The sequence below is a fragment of the Aulostomus chinensis genome, chromosome 23 (genome assembly GCF_037954235.1).
Source record: "Aulostomus chinensis isolate RoL2024-O1b breed Wild chromosome 23, RoL_Achi_v1.0, whole genome shotgun sequence".
Lineage (NCBI taxonomy): Eukaryota > Metazoa > Chordata > Actinopteri > Syngnathiformes > Aulostomidae > Aulostomus > Aulostomus chinensis.
Genome location: NC_141342.1, coordinates 21,936,080 through 21,961,592, shown reverse-complemented (window position 1 = coordinate 21,961,592; position 25,513 = coordinate 21,936,080). Strand labels below are relative to the sequence as shown.

Sequence of the window (25,513 nt, the reverse complement as noted above, 5' to 3'; positions counted from 1 at the left end):
GCCTGTCACATCTTCAGTACCCTTTGCCTGTCCATCAGAAGCCTGTGTCTCAGTGTTGAGGAATACAGATTTTTTCAAAACCTAAACTATCGCCTCTTCCAGTTTAACTCAAATTCAGTTCGTAGTACTTCATAAACCAGTGACCACATGTACTAATAACACTGGGTCTTATTCACAAGATTTTATGTCAAGCTGCTATATTACTTTTTTAATAAAGACTAAATTGAGGGTTAAATATTCTTTTAGTCCATAAAACCAAATTTCAGAAAGTTTTTTTTTTTTTTTAAGGAATCTTTTAGACCAACACATGAAATGTGAAAGCCTGATTATCAGGTTACATAAAGACAGCATTCCTGCCATCTCATCTACGTCAACACTAAATAAGAGGCGATGACCTCATTCTGGTGTCATGATGCGCCCAAATGGGACACGCCCAGGTTGACCCGTCAGCACATCAGGCGTTACACAAGGCTTCACCACGTTTTCCCAGGCAGAGCTCCCTCTGGAAGCTTGGCCTCTTTGCAGAACGCTTGTTTCTTCTTCAATTCAAAACAACAAACAAACAGTTAGTTGAAAAACTTTATTGAATAAAGAAATGAAAACAAGGCAGTCTCTCACAAGTAAACACCACCGACCCCTTTATGAACGTTTTGGTGAAAATCCAGCTGATATTAAAAAGCAGAGGGAGTGTCAGGGAGTCAGCTGGACGTGCTCGTCCTCGCCGTTCATCCTTCATGAATACAGCCGTCACCTAACTGCCTGTCAGTGAACTCAACATTTAGATAATAGAAATTTTGTAGGTATATTCTGGAGGCGAATCTCAACCCCCACAAATCAAGAAAATCCGAGGTTGGATGAGCTCAAACCCGCTGTTAGGCAACCATGAGGTGCAGATACCAGGAAAGGGCCAGCCATGGAAACCCTCCCGCGTCGCCAACCTTCAGGGCTTGAACCATTTATGTAGGGTTAATTTCAATGAGGGGAAAATGTGGAGTTTGTACATTAAGTGAAATGAGAGTTCACTTTCAGAGAATGTGCGCCATTGGGCGAAGTCTTAAATGAGATGGGGGCTTGTTCAACCGTACCAGGATAATAAACCTCGCAGGTCGTTTGATAAAATACGTGATACACTATCAACACCTCAAAAGAAAGCCAAACACCATTGTAACACGGCTGACGCAGCCAGTGTTCCTTACACGTTTCCAAGTATGTTTGTGGTTGTAACTGCCACCAAAGTGCGTTCAGTCTTTTCGGAGGTTGTTCAGCCGCTCCTCCAGGTCGGCGTCGGCGTCGGCAAGAGCAGCTTGGGGTTCCGCCTTCTTCCCTCCGGCCATCGACAGGCTTCCCCCCGTGCTCGGCAGGTCTGAAACAAATGAGCTGTCAGTGGCGGAGCGAGGGCAGAGAGCAGACCAACAACAGGTTCACGACCACGTTCACTCACTTGACAGCTCGTCACTCAGGTTGAGACCCAGCTCGTCCAGGACTTGGGACACGATGGCGTCACTGTACGAGGAGCATGAGACTCGTCACAAACAGAGTTCCATCAGATGCTGGACAGGCTGAAGTTAGCAACATGGAGCCTCATTGCTCTTATATTTACAGTTTTAGCCCTGAAATCAGTCTTACAGGCAGGAAGCGAAGCATGAGGGTTGCTGTAACTCCTCCCCCTCCACACATCTACTGCAACTGTCAATCATTCAGGCTCAAAACTGTCAAACTGTCCCTCACCTCTCCTCCTCGTCATCCTCGTCACCCATGGCGTCGTCGATGGCGTCGTTCATCATCTCCTCCTTCATGTCCATGATCTCACTCTGGCGCTCAAACTCCATCATGATCTTCTGGATCTGCGGCAGCTTCAGCTGTGGACACGGAACACACATCAGACCGCCAACAAAACAGAAGGCGCGTCATTTCATGTGTAACCGTGACTGGATGGCGTTTGCCGACCTGTCTGTTCATGGTGGCCATGGCTTTGGTGACGCCCTTCATCGCCTGCGCCATGCTGTTGTTGGACTTGAGCGTCTGTATTTTCAGACTGACAGCCTGAATGTTGGCTTTCATCATGATGAACTTCTTTACGTAGCGTCTTGTGCGGACCAAATCCTTCGCCATGATCTTGACGGCGTCCTGCAATGATGAAAACATCACAATGAGGCTTCTTCTTCTACACGGAGGATGACCTGCTGGTGATGTCACCACCGTCTCACCATCTGTCCCTGTTTGGCCATTTTCTTTATGTCAGCGATGATTTTCTTCTCCTGTTGCTCCAGCTTCATCCGCTCGCGGTCCAGTTCTCTCATGGCTCGGTTCAGCGCCCTCTGATTCTGCTTCAGCAGCTCCTCAGGAGTCTTCCTCCTCCCGAACAGGAATTCCATCTGCTTGGAAAGTAAATATATCAATAAAAGCAAGATTTCTCTGTCTGTCAATCACCTCAACATCGCCGCCATGCGACAGGTGAAAGACTGAAGCCTGAACCCGAGGCAGTGGTGACATTGAGTCAAAATTCACTCGTATGAATGAAAGAAAATTAATAATGAGAAGTTACATAAACCCAGCAGAACCAAAGGAGATTCTTCTTTGTTGCTCTTAACTGAACCATAAAAACGCTAATATTCACATTTGACTTTTCAAAAAATTTGTGTCTTTATTCTTGAAGAACTTTTCCAAGCCTGGAAACTGCTATTTTCAAATTCCACAACCTTCCCGGCCCTTTCACTCCTGTTTGAACCATGAAACAAGACTGAAATCCCTCTCGGTGTCTTTGGAAAACGCTGACGTCGTTTTACACAGCTGGTCAGATGCCTGGCCCCGTGAGGGAAACGCGTCCGGACTGTCACTGCGTCCATTTGAGGTGGACAGCCCTGAATGCTCTTTGCTGATATTTTCAAACTGACCAGCCAGGAGCCGGTGTTTACCAATGTCAGCGTCCTCTTTGGTGAAACAGGCTCACATGGAGCTCACCTTTAGTACAAACTGAAAACAAATGTAGACATTCTTCATTCGAAAAGTAACAATTTCTTGATTTCCAAAGGCCATAAGTTATAGATTTGCCACATTATCTCCTAACTGGAGCCACGGGGCGCTGCCATCAGTGTGCGGACCTTTCACTCCGTCACTGTTTTAGTTATAAATGTACATTCTTTGCAGCCTTCATGACCAAACGCATTCCCTCACTCTGAGGACCCCAACGGTGACGTAGGGGGAGGATGTTGTGTCGATCTGCTCTGGATCTCGGCTCTCTGACCGGCAGGCTGACTGGTGACGGGATCGATCCCTCGTCAATGTTCCGTGTCGCGGCTGTAAAAGAGAAACGTGGTCGTGGAGAAGAAAATCAAGGAGTTTTAACTGTGACCAGAAAATGAGCACGACGGGCAGCAGACCCCGTGAACGACCCCGGACCCCCCTCCAGCTAACACCGCTCACACCTGAGCCGGGAGACTCGAGGCCTGTGACGGCCGTCCAACCCTTCATCTCCCTCGGCGTCTCCACCAGACTTCCCCCGCCCTCAGGAACACCCCTACTCCCGGGACTCCGTCTCACCGTGCTTCGGGTTCGTCGTCACAGCACAGCCGTCGGGCGGTGAACGGGGTTCCAGTCGTTCTCTCCGGCTTCAACAGACAGTTTTCACAACGATTATTTGTTTTCTTTCTGACACTTCCTTGTTGGGATAGTTTCACTTCCGGGAAGTGGCGTCATCTCCTACGTAAAAACAGACGTCCTCTCGGCTTGCGTCAAGCTCAGCGGACGGAGGAGGAAACGAAGAGCGACGGCTTTCAAAACAAGCCGAGACGTTTCGCTCCTGCCTGGTTCTCCCCTCACGAGACCAGCTGGACCCAGACCCAAACCCGAAGTCACGTGCGTCCTCCCCAACCTCAGCCCAGTGTCCCATCCTTGGTCCCACTGGTCCCACTCCTGACACTGTGGATGCGGTGCTCCTCGATCCCGGTGGTTCTGTTCGTGCACTGATGCTGCTTTTTGGTTCTTTCAGAATAAAAGCTGCGTTTCAATGAAAACATCAAAAGACTCAACATGCCTGCTCAGCTTCACACACGGAAGATTAATCGTTTACTAAACACAGATGCAATATATCACAAGCATTATTCCTCTTAATAACGTCGTCATGGCTGGGCTTTTATTTTGTAGTCCACAGCTCTGAACTTCCGTTCTCTATCTCGAGCTTGGTGAACCTGGATTGTGGGCTACACGTGCGCAGCTCGGTCAGGACCCTACGAAGGAAGTTTTCAGTTCAGGCTCCATTTCGGAAGTTTCATCTCCGGACAGGTGGCGGGTTCACCTGCCAGTGACGTGTGTGCGCTGCAGGATGAGGTCATTCATTGTGGCCTCCGTCGCCTGGACGAGGAGAGTCTACCAGCCCGCGTCAGGGGCGGGAGTGACCTCTCTGTTCGCCCTCTACCACGGACCCGGCAGCTCCAAGACCACGACGAGGCGACGCGGAAGGTTGGAGGACCCCGCCCTAAAGCACGAGCCCGCTTTCTCTCAGGGATGGCAGCACCGCCAGCAGGGTCCAGGTAAAACCTTCAGGTGTGAGGATGAGGATCAAACACGGAGGCCGGGAGGCAGCCGAGTGTCGTCTGAACTCAGGAAGCTGCGTCTGGAGGACTTCCCCTCAGAGAAGGCTGCCGGACTCAAGTCAGCTCTGGACTCTGAAGTCCAGGAGCACGAGTTGGTCTTTGGCATCGCCCCCTGCCTCCTGGCTCTCACTCAGCGTCGGAGGAAGGCCCGGAAACTGTTTGTCAAAGACGGCGGGGCGTCTCAGAGGGTCTCTGTGCTGAAGGTCTGCCAGGAGGCTCGTCAGCGGGGGGTCCAAATCCACCGGGTCAGTAAGAGGGACTTGGACAGGATGTCCTCTGGAGGAGTGCATCAGGGAGTTTGCCTGCAGGCCAGTCCGCTGGGCTACCTCACTGAGGACCCCTCCCCCAGAAGAGGGAAGGTCGCCACCATGCCTCTCTGGCTGGTCCTGGACAGAATACAGGATCCGATGAATCTCGGGGCAATATTGCGATCTGCGTATTTCCTGGGTGTGGACAGAGTCGCCAGCAGTCTTCACCACAGCTGCCCTCTGACCCCTGTGGTCAGCAAGGCTAGCTCAGGTGTCATGGAGGTATTTGGGGTGTACGGATATGAGAACCTGGAGGATATGGTCAAGAGGAAGGTGGCGGAGGGCTGGAAGGTTGTGGGCACCATGGGAGCAGAAGCTCATCAGTCCCAGATTCCCGTCAGCCGGTGTTCAGACTTGCAGATGAGCAGACCCACGCTGCTGCTGATCGGGAACGAGGGCGAAGGATTGTCCCGGCCGCTGCTCTCTCTGTGCCAAAGCCTGGTCACCATACCAGCAGGCAGAGAGCTGGTGCCTGGTGTGGAGTCTCTCAATGCCTCCGTAGCTACCGCCATCCTGCTGCACTCACTGTTGTCCAGGAGCTCCACCAGGTGATGACCTCCAACATCACCAGCTTGCACTCTGGTGGAGAGAATGTAGCTGAGGGGTTCATGGTTCAGCTATGTAGATGCAAGCAAGTTTTCCTCTGTGCTGCTTTTGTTAGCAGAGGTCCAGGCTAGTTAGCATAGCACAATGGCTGGTAGTGAGTGGGAAGTGTTAGCATCAGCTAGTTTAGGTCCAAGCTAGTAAGCTTAGCACAATGGCAGGTAGTGGGTGGAAGTGTTAGCATCAGCTAGCTCAGGTCCAGGATGCTGGTGTGTCCAGCAGGAATCCTCCTCCTCCTCATCATCATCTACCACTACAACGTCTCCTCATGTTAAACTGGTATTCATCACCAAGGTTACACAACCCTCCTGATATTAATGCAGGCAGAGACGGAGCTACGCTAGCACTTCCCACTCATCACCAGTCATTGTGCTAAGCTAACTAGCCTGGGTCTCAGCTCCCTGATGAGGGGCTCTATCTTCTTGTCTGATCTGGGGACGATGGTTTCATTTGCTTGGTGCCACATGAAGAGTTTGTTGCTTGCTCACCTGATGAATCTGTTCTGACAGAGCTGGGACATAAACTGTGATGCAGTGGGGGGGGGGGGGCACATCGCTGACTGCTAAGGTGGATATTTTCATGATTTGACATTTTATGGTTTAAAAAATAGAAATGCAGTGATGCGGCATTCATCCACTTGAACTTCACTCCTGACATTGTAGGGAAGGAAATGAAACACCACTCAGGTTTAGCAGCTTTTTTTTTATTTTTTTTCTTTCTGAAATCAGAGGTAGAACCCGTTTTCATTCGAGTCCTGGATTCTGATGATGTAAGAGCCAACTAGAAGATGGTAGGTATTCATCGTACATGCACCCTGTCACGTATGACCAAAGGTCTGAGGACATGCTGACATCACGCCTGCATGTGACCACTAACGCGTCATTGCCCCCCCCCCCCCCCCCCCCCTCCGTTCTGGGGAAACATGAGTTTGGGCCGTTACTGCAGGGACGTGCTTCCATTCAGTTACGAGTCATGAGGACTCACCATTTCAGTGCTCCGGTTCACGGCAGAGACGGATGGAAAGACTCTGTTTTCAATTGCCGAGAATGGTTGAACTAAAGGAGCGCACCCCCCCCCCCCACCACCGTATTAATACTCTAACAGGACTGCAGTACGACCTGGAGCCTTGAAAACCAATGAAGAACTGCACTTTTGTCCTTTGTCGATTCCTTTACTACTTCAATAAATTGACTTTTTTTTCGCCAACTTGTTTTCTTTTCTTTTAGTTCTTAGTGGGGGGGGTGGCTGGGGAGACAACAACAAAAAATGATAACTGCAGCAATAATAGAAATACTGCTCATTATAACAGTACCTACCAACTACTATGATGAATATCCTCTTTGCTGATAAGAGTATTTCATTAACTGACTGATGTCTGCTCATGCATATTGTTGATATCTTTAATTAACCACATGTTTATACTATTTCTATATTTCCAACTGTTATATTTTCTATTATGCATACCTTTGTACACCTCTTTATTGCATGTTTACTTATTAAATTATATTTTTGAGGCTCTATTTTTATTATCGCTTCGCTGCTGTAGCGCCGTAAATCTTCCTGTCTGGGACGATTATGGAATTATCTTGTCTCATCTGATACAGAACTTATACAAATATAGATGCAATTCTAATAATACTTATACTATTCAAATACAGTATTTCCAACTGTGTATTGTCAACTGGAAAGTTCCTGTCCTCAACTAAGTCTTTTTCAAAATAGAACTCAGGTGTTTCTTTACTGGACCAATCAAGGGTGTCCGCCGTGTACCAGCGAAGCCGCCATCATGAGCCCTAAGGCCCCCCTGAAACCGGCCCTCGGGTTGTCTCTGGCCTTGAGCTCCTTGTGTAATTTTACTGTTATTACGGGCTATAAAAATCATCTGGTGTCTGGGGCCGTGACAAAGTGGCGGACGCCAAAGTATTCGGAGCGGCACATACAAGCGGTGTCCACATGGGGGCAGTATGCGCAAACGGAATCGCCGAGGGGCCTGTTTGTTTGACGGGGGAAGAAGAGTGGCGCACACAATGCTCTGCACGGCTGACAAGGGTTGTGTCTCCCTGATTTTCACGATAAATTTTCTTATGAGTGGAAACTTGTGAAAGCGCAGCAGCGGAGCCGTCCGGTTTCTCTCTCTGTGTATTTGCCCACTGGATGTAGCGAGGAGCGGAACTCGGAGAGCGGAACCGTCGGCAGGTGTCCAACTTCTCCTAAACATTGGATCTACACAGTGAAGGCTGCAGGAAGGAGCTGCCCACATCAACGGGGGTTTGGCCGACACCCTCGTTTATGGAAATCGACCCCGAGGCTTTAATATCAGGGCCTTGATTTTTTTCTTCACGATGGAGGCGGAACGGAAGAAGATTTGTGTGTGAAGACTAAATATAACGTTATTATACGAGTAATTGTTAGCGAGGCCTCCGCGTTCTTTTAGTTTCCGTCATTAAATTGACAAATTCCGCTGGCTAACAGCTGGATCGGCTAGCTACCCCGAGTGCTAACGTTACGTCTTTCTTTTGATGTGATGCAAATTCAACCATTACTATCGGCCATCAACATATCGGCTGGAGAAAATTGGTCTTCTCGGCTGCGGAGCACCAGATAGCCACTCCAGGAGCTGCCGGCTCGTTAGTCTGTCCGCGCTTCATGTGAGAAAATAGGTTTATTCTTCTGTTGCTGGCCGGATATATTGTGATGTGTTGAGTTAGCCGCGTCCATGCTATCTAAATTAGCAAAAAGCTAATTGGCTGGAGTCGACCAAACGTTTGCTAACAGTCGCGTTAAGTACTTTAACTCAAACCGACAGCACATTTTCCTCCTCGGATTAGGTGTGATTTAAGGCGGTTGTTGTGTTTTAGAGGAATTATGTCACGGCAGCCAGTGTGTTCGCGTTGTCTGGGCCTTTCTGACTAGCTAACCGTGACATTTTGCTAACAGGCAAATAAATTTGTCAGCGTGTGCAGAAATTAAGGAAATTCATGTTGGAATAGTTGTGTTGATCAATGCCAACGTTGGAGTGACTTTCCTGTTGAAATCAACGCGGTGGAGGTCTGGCTCGCTTTGTCTGTGACACAACCGGACTTGTCTTTTTTTGTTTACATGCGTATAACTTATTCGGTTGTCGGTTGAATTTCTTGCTAGCTGGCTAATGTTAGCCGAGACACTGACGGCTGCGTCCTGATATTCGTGGATGTTGTTGATGTACGTTCGCGTTTAGATAAATTGAAATGACACTAAAATTTCGCCGTAAGAAAGGCACTGATGCCGATAGACTGTTGTCAAAGGACGGTAAATAATAGCCACTGGTTCCGTTAACGCCATTTTAACAGGGGCTCCCTGCCAGGGCCTGTGTGGTGGTGGTGGTGTCTCATTAGTGGTTCGGTGCCTTCCACCGGAGCGGGACTTGAATTAAGTGCCTTTGGTCTCACTGGAGTTACAAAAGGGGTTCCGATCGAACATGGAGGGCCCGAGCCGAAGCACTGGATTCCGACAGAGCCGACGGTCCCGGTCACAGCGTGACAGGGAGCGGCGGCGGAGGAGAGTGGACCTGGCGGAGGAGCGGGCCACGTCCCTGTCCTCGGGTTCCGACCGGGAGGCTTGTGGGACTAACAGTGTCCTGGGCCCAGGGGGGAGAGAGTGCCGACCCGGATTCGGGAGACACAGGCCTCCGCGCCGGAGGAAGAGAGAGTCGGTGTCCTGCGAGGAAGACATCATCGACGGCTTCGCGATTGCGAGCTTCATCAGCCTGGAGGCTCTGGAGGTAAATGACCTCATAGGGATGTCGTCGTTGCTTCATCGGGAGGAGAAAACGAGGTGATTGACAGACCGACAGGTCCAGGTAGCGTGAACCCACCTTGCTGGTATTCTATCTGCCACCGCTCGACCGCCAGCTGATATTTACAGCTGTCCAGGTGTGTGAAACAACACTGTGTACAAGTGAGATACACAGGTACACGGTGGGAATATCAAGAAGTATTTTTTCTGTACTTGCAAATCATTTGTAAAGCCCATGGACCTGTCGGACTCGGATATATCGGTGCTACACCGATATATCGTGTCTGGACGTGAAACTCGACGGTAGCTCAGATTTCCACGCTGTTTCAGGGTCATGAAGACCAGGGGCTGGCCTCCTGGTCTTCAGGGCAGAATCTCAGTTAGGTAGCATGTCTGTCCTGGTGTTGTGATGTGGGCCTGACCCACCTCAACACGTTCCGTCTTACATCACTAATGGGAGGTGCAACGGTTCAGGAAGCCTCGGCTTTGCTCTGTATTGCCGTTTTGGGGTCACGGTTTACATTATTGAGAAGAAAAACATTCCCAGCTTTAGCTGAACAGAGTAAATACCATAAAAGTATTTGGTACTGAGTTTTACTGTCATTTCTGGTCCCTATTGTTGAGCCAATGAGCCGTTTGTGTGTGCAGCAGATACACACCATCTAAAATAGCTCTGGTTTCCCTGCGGAACAATAAAAAATAGCTGTTCACATGCTGATTGAATTTGGGGTTGCGTATTGGATGTTTTGTTGTTGTTGTTGTTGTTGTTGTTTTTTACAGTTCAGAACAAAATCCCAAATTACTGATGAGAATTTATCCAAATGTCATTGCGTTTGAATTTTGCTAAACAAACAATAGTCGTCCCTCCTTCAGTCCTGATTCCTTAATCAAGGGATTCGGTCTAAAATATGTCTGTTTGCTGTTGGCCACGTGGCCCTGAGGAGCTGCAGCGACCAGGACCTGCAGATAACGTGTCAGTATCACAGTGCACCTCTTGCGTAATTGAAGTGACCAGAACGGAGCTTCAGGCTTGAGACTCAGATGACCGTTTTGTCCTCTTTCCTGCTCTCCATCACTTCAGTTCCTGCCTTCCTCCCTCGGTCCAAACATGCAAAACGGTGGAAAAAGATTGAACTTCTCAACTCTGACACCGTCCCCTCGCTTGGAATAAGAGACCCACTCAGGCCAATCTCAAACCCTCAGGCATCCCTCTGATGGGTTTCGGGAGGCCTCAATTATTCATGTTCTAATTCTGTGCTGTGTTGATGAGCTGCCAAATGGCTTCTCAGGAAATAGAGAGAAAACCAAATCCACACCGGCAATCTGTCAAAATCAGAGATTGTGCTGGTAAAGTCCTTGTAGACGTTTCCACTTGTACTCGTTAGTCTTCTGGTACTCGTTGGGTTCAGTTGCTTCCCCATCAAGACAGACAGGAAATGCAGGTAGTCTCCAAAATAATAGCCTGCTTTGTTTCTGTTAAGAGCTTTAATTCAATGAGTGCTCAGTTAAGACTTCTACCATGAACCCAACCACCACAGTCATCAAGAATTTATTAGTCTGGGCTTGTTTGATCTCTATTTCAGAGAATCAAACCAAGTTATTGGGCATCAGATAACCAGGTAGCATAGGAACTGAGCCGTTACAACAATGAGACAGAAAACTGGTTGTCTGTGTTTGTGTTGTTTACCTGCAGAAGATTTTAAGAATTATGTAAAACTGAGATAATTATAATATATGTGTGTGTGTGTGTGTGTGTATATAAGTAATATAGATAGATATTTTTTCTCCTTTAAATAAACAACTCAAATGTTCTCAATATGAAAGCCATGCAGTTCCAGCCAGTCAGTGCAAGAAGTCACTGCTGTTTGAACCCCAGCCCTCTCCGGCTTTAGGAAACGTGGATTGATTTTTTTTATTGAGGAAATAATCTGTAGATTAACATGAAAACCCATTATTTTGAACCAGAAGTGATTTTCAGAAAAGTGACTGGGTGTGTGTTCCCACACCGACAGTCCTCAAGGACGGCATATCGTGCAGCCAGAGCGAGATCAGGCCAGAAGGCAGGCTGTCTCTCATGGAGGGAGGACGGAGGTCCCTGCCTGAACTGAGTAGATTTATTGAGTGGGTGGTTTTAGCAGAAGTGAATCCAAACCAGAGGGATTGACCTTTTCCTGATGTCAGCGGCAGCTCAGACAGCAGCTCACTCTAGTGTTGGGTTGAGAATTTTCAGGGAACTGGAGAACACAACCATGCCTGGAATTGATGTTGCATTTGCATACTTGCATGGAATTTATTTCATGCCTCATGCGCCCTTTACGCCCTGGTGGATTTTTTGACACTGTGTCAGGACATGTTGATGTAACGTTCTTATCTTTGATTTATGCAAATGAGGCAGATGCAATATTAGAAACACCAAGCTGTGTCCTGCAGGCTGTTGGAATGACATCGTTCTGGTTCTACAGTTGTGATCAGTCGGTGCAGAACCGGCTGAAATTACGTTTGAGGCTGTGAACTCGAATCCAGCCTGGAACAAACACATGTACGCTGACTGGGAGACATGCACTGTACATGCACCTTGTAATTGGAATGTAATTTCCCCTCCATCAGATGGACTGCTCTTTGAAGCCCAACCAGCGCACTGATATGCTGGGAAGGAGGAACAAGGGGAAGCGAGGACCGGAGGAGAACGGCGGCGGTCCTCTGTCCGAGCCGGAGGAGGGCGCGCCACACAGCTACTCCAGCAGCTGCTGGAACAAGAGCCAGACTAAGAGAAGGAAGATCGAGGTGAATGGACACTCAAATTTTTGGGTTTGACAGGTGATCGATGTTGAGCTCATCCTCGTCCAAATGGAAAGTGTTTGTTTACATTCCGTTCATCTGCCATGGAGTGAATCTGGTCTACGCACAAACCTGGTGATCAAAGAATGTCAGTGCTCTCTCTTAGAACCAGACTGCTCTCATTTCTGCAGAACACCAGTATGAATATGATAGACATTCCAGTCTTGTTCAAGAAGACAGACAACAATAATAATAATGGTAATATTAGTCATGATGTTTCAACTGCTTTCCTCTTCTCCCTGGATGATTAATTTTTCACGCGTGAACATCATCACACCAGAACAGAAAAAAACCTGGAACGGATTTTCCATCTCATTTGGGGAGCATGTGGCTCAAATCAGTTTTTCTTGGTCTAGACTAGATCGTGGTCTCCTTTCAACATGAGGCTCCGAGCCACGTTCAGCTTTTATCACTTAAAGATCAGCACACATGAACATTTCGTCCTTCATTGTTTCAGGTGAACATCTTTTAAGCTTGTTTATCTGAAAGAAATATTTCTGTTGTTAACCTACTTTCTTCCTCGTCATACTCCATAACTGAGCTAAGCGCATCTTCCATCTCATGTCCCCACAACCACGCCGCCGCTGTTCCCTCTGGTAATGACGTCTAACTGTGTGTGTTCCTGTGTTCCAGGGACATCCTCTGGAGACCGGCTATATTGTGAGTTGATGGGGAAATATAGTGATGTGATGTGACGCCATAAGATGGACGCAAACCGTAATGTTTATCATTCTCTTTCTTTCAGTGTGACACTGAGAGTGACACAGGAGACAAGGTGTGTACCTCTCAGTGTTCATCAGCGTTTGTCTTGTCATTGCAGGGGCCACTTGATTTGTGTTGTCTTTTTTTCTACAGTTGCAGTTACTAATCAGCATCATGAGTTATTTTGTTACTACCTTTTTGATACTTGGTCATTGGTACAATTTGAATCACAGTCATTTTGGAGGACATTGAAAGGTGCAGTTTGTCATCGGCCACTGTCTGCTCGACGATGTCGGGCGCCGATTGCATTCGATTTTTCTGCGTAATGTGCTAATTCAAGCAATACTGAATCTCCAACTCAGCCCAAACAGGATTACAATAATAGTGCAACTTTACACTTCAGTGCTCCGTTTGAGCTAACAGCTCCATCTTAACAACACCACAAACCATCGTCACAAACTCTGTAGCTTGAATTTTTTGCGTTTGGATTCACCAAGAACTCCTGCAGGGACATCTAAAACTGAGTGATGAACAACTGGAACGACACAAATGAGGAACTGCTCCATTTTAGCCTCGATTATTGATTCAAGAATGAAAAATCAATGAACACTAACAATTGAAGACATCGCTGTTAAATCTGTAATTAAGTCTTTGTTTTGTTTGTCTTTTCAGGCCTCTGATAATGACATGGACCCAGTGTTCACCGTCAGCACCAGGAAAGGTCTGACAAACTCTGTGCTGCGTAGAACAGACCACACTCATCATTCAGTAGCACTGACACTCACGTGTGAGGCAGCGCGCCCTCAAAACGCACCACAGCAGTTCAGCTCCATATTCAGTGAATTGTCATCTTCCTTTCCTTGTTGGAAAGTGAATGCAGACCCAAGTTCTGAATCTCTGATCTTTATTTTTGACCTGTGATGTGCAGAAAAGCCAGATGCTAACTGATACTCTTTTTCTGTAGTCGTGGAGCCCGCGCCCTCTACTGTGAGCAAGAGCTGTCCGCCTCTGCCAGCACGGAGTGGCGTCTCCCGGTTGATGGTGACCCCGAGGGTCTCTGGCCTGGAGCGAAGTCAGGAGAAAAGCCTGGAGGCGCATTTCCCCGAGCCTGTTTCTTCTTCTACCTCTTCTGCCTCTTTCTCTTGCTTGCCTTCCCACTCCTCGGTCACTGCTGCAGGCACGGTCCCCAGGCCCAGCCCCATCAATGGGAATGCCGGCCGCCACAACGGCAGCCCACCACTCTCAAAACCTTTCCCCACTCTGTCGGGACGAAGTCATTCCATCTACAACAGGTCTGTAGCAAGGAGAGACTTCTCTATGAACCCAGCCCCATTCTTTCTATTCTATAGGTTTAAAATGATTTATGCATCTTTTCAGGAGCAGCACCCCCGTCAAACCGCCATCATCTGCCTCATCAGTCGCGTCTTCCTCATCCTCCATGCGCCCCCCGACTCCCTCCACCAGTGTGTCCCTGCCCTACAACCGTGGCTCTGGACCTTCTGGGCCCCTTCGACCCCCGTCTCGAGCCAGCTCCGGGGCCCTGTTCACATCCTCGCCGGGCCTGCCTCCCCCTCCGCCTCTGCTCCAAGTCCCCTCCCACTCAACAGCGGCAGGTACTGTAAACAGGATGTGTCTTTTTTCAGTTACAACACTATTTTGACTTGGTCAGGTATTCCAAAGATCTCCTTTGTGTTTTTATTTCAGTACTTTGTTTCATTTATAGTATTTCTTTTCTCTCCTCCTGACCCCTCTAGACCAGGAAGTACTGCGTCAAAACTTAAACTCCCACTTCTTGAATGCACAAGAGCGCGAGGGCAGGCGCAGCGTTCCAGGGGCTGACAGCAGTGCAGCGGCGGTGGGTCGTTCCACTCCGGGTGGCCCGTCAGCGTCGAGCTCCACGCCGGGATCATCGGGCCGGACGTCTCAGAACCAGCCGAGCATGCTGCCGCTGGCCTACCAGATCCATCAGCACAACCACCAGCACCAACACACACACACACACCAACACTTCACACCCTTCCTGCACCCCACCGCCACTGCACCGCCTCTGGTGAGATGCTCAACATCTGTGTCGTACTTGAAATTCCTTTGTTGCAGGAATGTGGACTTAATGAAGTTTTCAAATGAATTAACCCATTCACTGCTTTGTCTCACAGTATGAGAAGTATGCAGGCAAAATGGACGGGCTGTACAGGAACCCTGTAAGTACCTTCCGTGACTCACTGCTAGTGCAGGTGGAGCTAGCTGTCAGATCTTCAGTGCGAACACCAACATTTGAAACGATAGCCAGATGTGATTGACATGTCTGTCTGTGTCATGGTAGTTCTTCCCTCAGTACCCGCCGCCCTCAGTGCCCAGTATCCAGCCTGTGATCCCTCCCACCGGGCCTTTCAGCTCTCTGCAAGGAGCATTTCAGCCAAAGGTGAGAGGAACTCCTTACGTCTTTAACTGTCTTCAAGCCGGCCCCCACTCATATCTCACCATGAAATAAAAGATGGCTTCCAGAACCCAGGTCCCTGGAGACACAGCCTAATGTCATGTGTGAACTCCTGTACTTGGAGCAGTCCACTCGGTATCAGATCACCTGCCCGCCCGGTCAAGACCTTTGTATCTATTGTCCACATGGTTTCTGTTGAGCACATGGGACTTCACCTGTGTGAGCTCCCCCTCAACATCAGACAGAGTGATCACCCACGCTGAGAGATGGGATATGAAAGAATGAGTCCAAACGTTGGGTAACGGAGGGTCATGTTACAGGCAGCTGGGTGCATGAATCAAGCTGGACGTACAACCTACCATTTTAGCCCTTCACTGGCTCAATTTGTTGGCTTTTTTTTTTTTTTTTTTAAATCACCATACGAGTCCCTTCAAAATCGGCTCCATTGGTTGTTCGGTGTACTGGGGGCCCGTGGCTACGGCCCGACCAGCACTCAGATGATTGGATGTCCACTACCGGTCAAAAGTTTTAGAACGACCCAGTTTTTCCAGTTATTTATTGCAGTTCAAGTCGTGCAAGTCCAATGAACAGCTTGAAGTGGTACAAAGGGGAGGTGCTGAACTGCCAAAGGTTAAAAAAAGTTAGGTTCCCCAAAACTGACAAATAATTTACACTTCAGAATCGTGCCTCTTTCAAGGAACACAAATGGGTTCACAACTGAAACCCCCTCTGTTTGCATGAAAGCAGTGTTGGATCCCACTGTGGTACCAGACCCTTGTGAGCACCAGTTGAACAGTTCTGTACTGCAGAAAGTAGTGTGTTGCTACAAAAATGACAAGAAAAAGGAAATTCCCAATGGAAGAAAGGCAGACATCATAACGTTTAAAAACGCAGGTCTTTCCTACAGAGAAGTTGCAAAGAAAGTCAAGGTGTCAGTGAGAACAGTTTTCTTCACGAGGCACTCAGAAACTGGGAGAAACTCTGATTCAGTCGTGGCTGCAGGACGTCTTCCTGTCAGAGGACAAGTTTCTGAGGGATCAGCTTGCATGATAGGCGGCTCACGGGACAACAGCTTCAAGCACAGCTTCATAGTGGACGCTGTGAGCAGGTCTCAGTTTCAACTGTGAAGAGAAGACTTGGAGCTGCAGGTCTGACAGGACGAGTTGCAGCGAGAAAGCTGTTGCTAAGATGTCCGAATAAAACAAAGATGCCACGAAACACCGCCATCGGACTGCTGAAGACTGGAAGAAGGTGTTATGGACTGATGAGTCAGAAAATCTTGGGTTCATCACGCAGGATTTTTGTATGCTGTCAAGTGGGCAAAAGGATGGTTCCACAGTGTGTGACATCACCTGTCCAACATGGAGGAGGAGGTGTGGTTGTCTGGGGCTGTTTTGCTGGATCCAAGGTTGGTGACTTGTACAGAGTGAGAGGCACCCTGAACCAGAACGGCTCCTGCAGCGTTCTGCAGCGCCATGCAGTGCCCTCTGGTATGCACCTAGTTGGTCAGGGGTTCACCCTACAGCAAGATAGTGACCCCAACACAAGTCCAAGCTATGCCAGAGCGACCTCAGGAAAAAAGAACAAGATGGTGAGCTTGAAAACATGGAGTGGCCTGCACAGCCTCCAGACTGCAACCCCATCCAGCTGGTTTGGGATGAACCGGACAGACGAGTGAAAGCAAAGCAACCTGCAAGAGCCACACATTGATGGGAACTTCTGCAGCAGACTTGGGAAGCAGAGTGCGTTCAGCTGCTGTATCTGCCAAAGGTGGCGACTCTGAAGAGTCTAAAGTTTAGAATACATTTTGGGCTATAAAATGATTCCACCGTTTCTTTTTAACTCCCAATTGCTGATTTGTACTCTGCTTTCATTTCAGAGTGCAATGAGTCATTAAACTGAATAATTTTCAGTAAAAAAAAAAAAAAAAAAGGGAAAATGGGGAGTTCTAAAACCTTTGACTGGTCGTGTATTCAGATATGCCAAATCTATTTCAAGTACTATCATGACACGTCACATCGAAAGAGGTGTGTTTGTTGAGCTGTGGCAACAGAAGGAACACAGATTTGGTGAGTCGTCCTCCTCTCTGGCCTCATCAGTCTCTTTAAGGCCCAAATGACCTCCGTGAGGCTTTTAAACAAATCTTTATGGACGATTGTCACAAATTGGTACGCAGGTGCCGATCAGCCGTGCTGTGTGAGCTTGTTTATCGTGAGCACTCCTTGTCCAGTGTGAGTTGGACTAAAACAACCTTGCTATCGTGGTCCGACGTACATGCAGCTTTACTGGGCAGCGGTCGCTTCATTGTGTCTGTGGAAGCTGTGGTGGATCTGGGGGGGTCAGTAGATCTCCAGCTGGTGGCTGATGTGTTGTGCTGTGTGTGACAGCCTCTTGTCCCTCAGGGAACTGGTCCTGATATAACTGCACGGCTCGGGGTTGTGCCTCACCACCTGCAGCCCAAAGACCCCCGGGTAAGGACAGCCCTTCTATTTACAACCTGCCAGAAAGTTAACATCATTCCAGATGTGTCCTAATGTTTGCTTAGTAATCTGCACAGCCAGGTCAGGTTAGGGCAGTAAAGAGTGCAAAACTATTCCTGATAAGAGTGAGATATGTTGATTAAAAGTGGTTTTGCAACTCTGTTCTCTTGTAGCTAACTGATCCATTTGGGACATCGTTGAAAATCAGTAATGTAAGATGTTTTGAATCCCTCAGCTCCTTAAAACCTTCAGCCTACTTTACTTCTCTCACTGCTTCACTCACTCTCTGCACTAATCTCACTGCTACTGGTCTATCCGCTGCCCTTGCACACCCAGTTAGATATTTCAGACCCAGAAATGACTTCATCTACATGTTTGCTCTTCCCCTATGATTTCCCTACTTGGGCATTTTTCACAGATTTTTTATGAGATAATCACAAACTTGTTTTAGTGAGTATGTCCAGCTCATGGAGAGGCTGGGCAGCCATTTCTCAACTGCAGGAAGAACATCTGACTCTGTGTGCAAAGGCTTTAAAGTTGTTCCGGCAAGATTCCTGGAATAACGTGTTAAACCCCTGATTTTTGTGCTGTACAGAAACCAGGAAAATGGTGTGCTATGCATGTATATGTGGCCTGGATGATTTTAAGCCATCAGAAAAAAGTGAAGGTATGCATTTCCTCATTGTGAGTTTCAATATTGAGAAAATGAAATCAGAAAATGGGTGACTGTTGAGAGATGGTCAGAGTGGCTCAAATGTGTGTCAACTGTTGTGCTCGTGTTGCAGCTGATGCAGGCTGACCCTCACAAGTTGGACTTCCGTAGTGACCTGCTAGCCCGTCTTCCTGGAGCTGGGGGACTGGGCCCGCTGGGGCCCATGGGAGGAGCCCTGCCACCCACTCATGACCTGACCAGACCTCCCAGTCTGTTCTCAGGTACACGTGCATGGCGACAAGCGTTTACAAATTCAACAATCAGGAAATAAATAAAATAATAAGAATAAAATCAAAAGAAATCAATGAAGCCCTTTCCCTCACAATCATGGCTAGAATTATTGAGAGCTCAAAATGGCAGAAAACTTAAATGACACAAAGCACAGAATCGTTCATCCTTTACTTCATCATTTTGTCGCGAGTGTGGTACCGTAGGTGTGAGCAGTGCTGGGAGAAGACACATTGAACTGGTTCCATTTGTACAATGTCTCTAAAAACAGCTTTCAGCTGTGAGGGCTTTTTCCTAGAGTTGCTGCGTTTTTTCACGTGACTGTTGCTCTCAGTTGGTTTTTCCCAGTAGGATCTAATCAGTCACTTAGTTTTGGGAAAACTAAACTTTCAAAGATCCCCTCCTCACGCGTCTCAAGGCACACAAATATAGACCAGTAAGAGTGCTTTTGTTTTGTTGACAGCATTTTCTCATGTCCTTGACAAGAATAAGGTCACATTTGGAGAAATCCGTCATCAGAAGACACGTGCAGTCCTCTGATCGGAGCGTGTTGCACACGTGTTTACACTTCAGTCCCATTATGAAGTGCTACCAGAGATTTTGCAGATTTTTTTGACACCCAGGTCAAACTGCTTTCTGTTGCTGGTCCAGTGAGTGTCACAAACGAGGCCCTCTAATCAAAGATAACTGCAGTTTTAGCAAGAAAACAGTCCAAATGTACTCTGATGTTGAGTGTAGGGATGGACTGTGGGCGTGTCATCGTCAGACTTCGCTCTGTGGCGTTGCAAATGACATTACAAAATAAACATTCTGAAGGAACTGGTGTGAACACCTTCATGGAAATATTCTCTTCTGATGCTGTTGTTCGATGTCTCTGTGTCCTGACATCTTTGAGGTTTCCGCTGCTGCAGCAGAAGCGTTGCTGTTTGAGTCGTAGCATGAAAGCGTGTTCGAGGAGCTTGATGGACTTGATCTGATTACTTATGCAGTTTTTGAACGACTACTACTCCTACTACTCTCCCCTCAGGTGCAGTGAATCCGTCCTCAGCTCCTTTCATCTCTCCATCAGCGCCTCACACTTCTTTCCTTGCACCAACTGCACATTTAGGTAAGAGAAGCTTCAAAAGCCACATTTGTCTTCCACTTGTACGCGTCAGTGTCACCTCGATTCACCCACATCACTTTAGATTTGACAATTGGATCCTTTTATGAATTAATGGGACTCCACGTTCATTGTTGACTGAAGTGGCTGGTCATTATATCTCCGCGTCCATGTTCTAATACCTGAATGAAGTTGCACCCAGCAGCTTGAAGCCTGTTGGAAGAACCTTCTCATGCAGTACTCTTGATCTGTGTCTGTGTTTCAGATCCATATGGCCGATCGCCGCCCTTCACCCCGCTGGGTGCTCTGGGTTCTGGTGCCTTTGGAGGACTTGGAAGCCCAACACTTGGTCTGCCTCCTCACATTCCCACTCTTGAAACACCAGAGGGTTCAGTCTCAATAACATCCTGGCTTATTTTGTACATGTTGAAAGGGTTATTGTTTATTTGATCGTCTCCATACTAACCCTGATGGGATCACATCCTAATAAGTAAGAAATGGATGGGGGGACATTCAGAGCCAGCTAAAGCTAATATGAGGTCCATCTGAGTTCACCAGGTCATGTGACTTTGTGTAGGCTTTTATGAGGAAGTACATATCCATCACATCTCAACAAGAAAGTGAGGCACACAGTTTCTAGTGCTCTGTAACCAAAGGCCTGTATTTGTACCTCAAAACATGTGGAAGGTGGAGAATCTGTGGAAGGCGTGGCTTATAGTTCTACTTTTGGAGTCTGCGTCCTTCTAGTAACCACAGTTGATTTTTTCTTTGTTTTTAACATGAATGTTGTGCTGATTGAGGTTTTAAACATGTCTGAAAGTAGTTAATGCTTCATCCACGCTGGCGACTGAAGCTCCGTTCACAGAGCGGAACAGTCGGGAACTACAAAAATGCAGTCTGATGATCAATATGTTGGAACCGTTTAAAGTAGGGCTGCAACTAACCGTTCCTTTCATCATTGCTCAGTCAGCTGAGTATTGTCGCGAAATCAATGAATCATTTCGTCTAAGAAGAAAAAACTCCTTGGAAAAGTCCCAAACCCCAAAGCTCTTCATTTTCAGTCATAAATGACAAAAAAGCAGTGGATACCTGTGTTGAAGAGTCTGGAACCAGTTTCTGTTTTTTATTTGATAGTCAAAATAGTCGGTGATTCATTTCCTCTCCATTGAGTAGTTGTAGTGTGTAGAAGCCAGCTGGTGGATTTCGTGGTAGAGCTGAACCTTCTCATATCTCCAACTGCTCTTCACCACACTCCCGGTTCCAGACATCCAAACCAAACCCCACTGACCTTCAACGATGCTTCTTTCTGGGTTTAAGGACTCATTCCAGCGCTGCTCTAGTGTCGGACTATGCACTGGAGCCTGGTTGAAGTCAGAAATAACAGCTGAGTCTTCTGAGGTGTTTCCTCCTGATCAGAAAACATTGGTCATGAATGGAGGCCGACTGCTCTGATGAAGCCTCCTCATCTCGTAGCGGTCAGCTTTGATCCAGGCCTGGTTATATTTTCTTTCTTTCTTTTTTTAAGCATTGGCACAAAGAGGAAACTGGAGGTGTAGTGAGGTTAATTACCTTGTGTGAAGCCAGCTTGACCTTCCCATCCAAACAGGATAAACTTGTCCTCCTTTTGTTCGTCATCGCTCACCTCCTTCCCTCTCCTGTCTCATCAGCTCAGTGATTGAATAGGGTAGGCTGCACTTTGGAGTAGTGGTGAAGACTCAAAGCGTTGCCAGATAAAAAGCCTGACGTGAGGATGAGCTGAAGATGTTGCGTAAAGTTGGGTGGGGGGGGTGGCTGACTTGTTGGAATTTTCTCATTATTTAATCATCTTCTTACAGACAAGGAGGGGAGAGTAAATGAAAGTGCACCACCATTTGACAAGACTTTGTCATGTAGCACATCCTGGCTGGTTTTGATCCAGACTCCCTTTGTGAACGTTGTTTGTGAATTGGAGCGTTTCTACAAGCAAGAATGCTTGAAGATATTCTGGTGAAGCTGGCAGTCACACCTGCTGTAACAAACCTCTCTTGTTCTGCAGCGGGTTCCATGTTTGGCCCTAAAGATTCGCCAGCAAGCGTGGTTGGGAGCTTGTCCGCCACCCCCAACCATCATGACCCATGGAACCGCCTACACGGCGCTCCGTCTGCATTTCCCGCTGGCCCCAGCTGGGCTAAAGGGGCAGACAAGAGGGACGAGAGGGATCGAGGGAAAGACGCAGAGAGGAGAGACATACTCCACATCAAAGATGAAAAGGACAGGTACCGCTGCTTCTGTTCTTCAAAGCTTGATGTGAAATTAAGTCTTGAATGTTTTTGATGTGCGTTAGTGGTCGGATTAATGCACAAAACGTCACAAGCCTTGGTCGTCCTGTGACGGCAGAGACGAGCCAAGTACAGCTAATGTGAAGGCAGGAATCTTACCGCTGCTGTTGCGCCTTGCTGTCTGTAGCTGGAGTGAATCATTCAGCCCGCGTGGACGTATCAACGTGGCACTGGAAATGCAGTGTGCACTTCTGTTGCACAACATTGAATTCTACCTAAAATCACAAATTATTAAAGCTGCAAGATAGAACAAGTAGAATACTGTGCATCAAACCTGCTCCGAAGGGAAGGGATGGAATCATTTGTAATGTCCTCCTTGTAAATGTCACTGGAGTCCAGATTTTTTTTGTTTTGCAGTTTGATTTCCTTTATTTTGTTTGTGAACCATTTCACTCTTCAAATTCTTCATTAAATAGTCAAGTTTCATTGATAAGGTGGGTGTTTTATGTTTTCTTTTGCAGAGACAATATGCTGTATGGCCGCCAACCTGTGAGACTGTCTCCGATTGCTCCTTCCTACAAGCCCCGCAGTAGCACGCCAGTCTCCCACATTAACGGCCACAGCGGTGCCCTGGCAGGCAGCAGCGGGCCCATGGAGGACATAACTCGCAGCTTAAACAGAGACCGTGAGCGGGACAGAGATGGGGACAAGAGGCCACAGCCAACAGTGTCTTCAAGAGGGCCCCCCCTTGGCCCTTCGTCTTTAGTAGCAGACAGGGACAGACCGCGGTCTTCTTCATCTTCTGTGCTAACTACCCCACCACCCTCCAGCCGTTCAGCACCATCTCCCTTTGACCTCCACCCTCGCCCACTGGGCCAGACAGCACACAGCCTCCACAACGACTCCTCTCACTCCCAAAGAGACGGCAACCTTCCTGCTTCCTCTGCAGCTTCTGCCTCAGTCACGTCTTTGTCTCAGGCTAAGAAGTCTGATCGGACCCCAACACCCGTCTCCAAACCCCCCCTGCTCCTCCCGCCAGTCAAAGTCAAAGAGGAGCGGAAAGAGGAACCAGAGCACATCCCCATCTCCCTCCCACCCCCCATGCCTAACAACAGCTTTGACCGCCCCAACAGCCATCCACACCACCGAAGTTCTGGTACCCCGTCTTCTTCCTCTCTGTCACTGACTCCTACTCCAGGGGTTCCCCTCCCACCACCCACACCAAATCCTCCACCCCACCAACACCCGTCCTTGCTTGACCGCTCCAGGGCCATTGAAGCATATCTGGGGAGCACAGCCGGTGCTGGAGGGTTGGTTGTCGGTCCAGGTGGAGAGCGTTTCACCCATGGTCCTCATCAAGGACCATCACAGGGTCCACACAGCTTCACCTGGGACCCCTGGAGGGAGCTCGCAGCTCAGCAGCATCATCAGCATCATCAGCATCGTAGGGAGGCTCTGGCACTCCGCTCAGACCCTCATCTAACCCTGCGTTCTGATCCACACCTTGCTCGGCTGCTCCAGCATCAGCGCCTTCTGGAGGCAGAGAGGGCTGCGGCTGTAGCGGCAGCGGCTGCAGCGGCCACTCCTCACCACCCCTCCACATCTACCTCTAGCGCCTCCAGCTCTGCTGTCCGCCAGGAGTTTGGCCTGATGGCCCATCCCTTTGACCGCCCTCCTCAGCTGGGACCCCCAGGAGGAGGGCTGATGGACGAGGAACAGCGTGCCCAGATCCTGAGGGAAGACTTTGAGCGTGCTCGCTACTTTGGGATGCACCCACATCTTCCTGCTGGCTCTCACCTTTCTAGCCCGTCTCATGCTGCTACTGCGGCTCACCTGGAGCAGCTCCACCCCGGCCTTCTCTCCCACTCACTGCCTCCAGGAGCCGCCGCTGCCTCCCAGCATCATGCGGGCCTGTACTCCCGTCTCGGTCCACTAAACCCGCACCATGTGCCCAACGGCATCCTGGCAAAGACCCCTGCAAGCTTGGTGGGAGCTCTGTCAGTGGGGGCACCGCCTCCACTCATTCCGTCCGTCACCAGCCGGTCGTCCACACCTCCCCGCAGACTTGGAGGGCCTGGTGAGCTGGCGCTGTACAGCGCCCACAAAGATGGAGAGTCCAGATAGTACAGGGACAACGCTGAAGGAGATGAAGGGAAATGTCAGGATCACTGTGCTGCTCTCAACCTGCCCTCCTGTCCTCTTGCTGAAAGTCCCCCTGAACCACTTCCAGCGCCCCAACAAGGGCAGCAGTGACTGGCTGGAGACGGTGGAAGGGAGGGAGATGCAAGACTCATCAGTGTGACTTGCCCAATGGTTCTGTCAGTGCAATTTAAAGGTACATTGTTTCTTTGCATCTTGGTGTATTTTTATTTCCTGTTGGCAGTTGGTTACTCCAGTACTCCATTTTGAACGCTGTAAGAAGAGGCGGAGACAGATCTATGTCATTGTCAGGTGAACTACGATCCATGCATTTCAGCAAGCCTGTTTCCAGGTGGATTGGAAATGACTTCTAGAGGTATGAAAGGGTTCATCCTCCTCGACATGGTGAACTCGTGGGATATTACCAAGCCCTCCCTGACATCTCTGAGGTGTTGAGGATGAGGCTTTACAGTGGTAAAGTGGTGCTTTTCTATTCTGTTCTTGTGTCTTTATATGTCATTGTGAAAAAGACAGATTACCATTTAATGAGCATCGTACCTCAGTTTCCTGCTTCACCCAAAAATCTAACCCCAAATCCTCAGCTTCACTGAAAATGAGATTCAACCTTGTTTAGTTGTTTTTCAACGGGTGAGTGGTGACATGAACTGTGCTACACGGCGTGAGTGAACACAGTGTTTTAGAGCTTCCTGTAACTGTTTCCCAGTCTCCTCTTGACTATATGAGCAGGACCAGATTATAGTAGTCTAGAGAAATTGCCTTTGTAATTATTATTAACATTAATTATCCTCTATAATAATAAATATATTCACTGTTATGTTATGTCATTGTTTCGGGTATCAACCAGTACTCTCTCCCAAGGTAGTAATATGTTACAAACCATGCAAAAGACAAAAGTTTGCTTCACAGAAAACTTTTTAATGCTGGTGAACATGAAGCAGCGTGACCTCTGGCCTCTTCAAGGATCTCATCTATGCCTTTATTCCGCTGAGAGGGAGATTCGACTGTGTCTCTTCGGTTGTGTGTGTTCTATCCTTTCGGGACTATGGGAGCCTTGTACATTGAACTGTCGAGTTGTTTCATTAACAAAAATAAGTTATATACATGGATAAGTGGGACATCTGCTGAAGAACTGAAAAACAAACAACCCATATAAGGACTTGTGTCGAAGTAGACGGTGGAGATACTGAGAGGGGAAAGACTGGGTCGATTATTTTAATATGACCATTTTATACCTTTCAAACCCCTCCCCTAGAGACCACAAAGATTAATTATTAAATGAATTGTTGTTTACTCTGTTGTGTGTGTCTTTTGTTCTTAAT

General features: G+C 48.2%; 3 protein-coding genes across 7 annotated transcripts; 2 read left to right on the top strand and 1 right to left on the bottom strand.

The window, feature by feature from the left end:
• Positions 1 to 565: 565 nt before the first annotated feature.
• chmp2a (charged multivesicular body protein 2A) lies at positions 566 to 3,708 on the bottom strand. Of its 2 annotated transcripts, none has more exons than XM_086195712.1 (6): positions 3,541 to 3,708; positions 2,208 to 2,375; positions 1,948 to 2,127; positions 1,729 to 1,859; positions 1,442 to 1,503; positions 566 to 1,363 (listed from the first exon to the last, which is right to left on the bottom strand). In XM_086195712.1, exons 2-6 carry the CDS (start codon positions 2,373 to 2,375, stop codon positions 1,242 to 1,244), a joined length of 663 nt encoding a protein of 220 aa, XP_086051838.1. In that variant the 5' UTR covers positions 3,541 to 3,708; the 3' UTR covers positions 566 to 1,241. The 2 variants fall into 2 exon arrangements, with proteins under 2 accessions (XP_086051838.1, XP_086051839.1); XM_086195713.1 differs by having other exon boundaries at positions 2,208 to 2,378; positions 3,541 to 3,696.
• Positions 3,709 to 4,155: 447 nt separating this feature from the next.
• mrm1 (mitochondrial rRNA methyltransferase 1 homolog (S. cerevisiae)) lies at positions 4,156 to 6,709 on the top strand. Its single transcript, XM_086195711.1, has one exon. It carries the CDS (start codon positions 4,322 to 4,324, stop codon positions 5,450 to 5,452), a length of 1,131 nt encoding a protein of 376 aa, XP_086051837.1. The 5' UTR covers positions 4,156 to 4,321; the 3' UTR covers positions 5,453 to 6,709.
• Positions 6,710 to 7,485: 776 nt separating this feature from the next.
• On the top strand, positions 7,486 to 25,487 carry fbrs (fibrosin). Of its 4 annotated transcripts, none has more exons than XM_086195397.1 (18): positions 7,486 to 9,263; positions 11,885 to 12,061; positions 12,749 to 12,775; positions 12,861 to 12,890; positions 13,490 to 13,538; positions 13,782 to 14,109; positions 14,195 to 14,430; positions 14,572 to 14,867; positions 14,974 to 15,018; positions 15,141 to 15,239; positions 17,657 to 17,725; positions 17,908 to 17,946; positions 18,330 to 18,401; positions 18,520 to 18,667; positions 19,702 to 19,782; positions 20,042 to 20,125; positions 21,812 to 22,031; positions 22,556 to 25,487. In XM_086195397.1, the coding sequence occupies exons 1-18, from the start codon at positions 8,961 to 8,963 to the stop codon at positions 24,156 to 24,158; spliced, it is 3,906 nt and encodes a 1,301-aa protein (XP_086051523.1). In that variant the 5' UTR covers positions 7,486 to 8,960; the 3' UTR covers positions 24,159 to 25,487. The 4 variants fall into 4 exon arrangements, with proteins under 4 accessions (XP_086051523.1, XP_086051522.1, XP_086051526.1 ...); XM_086195396.1 differs by having other exon boundaries at positions 17,642 to 17,725; XM_086195400.1 differs by lacking the exon at positions 17,908 to 17,946.
• The last annotated feature ends 26 nt before the right edge of the window (positions 25,488 to 25,513 follow it).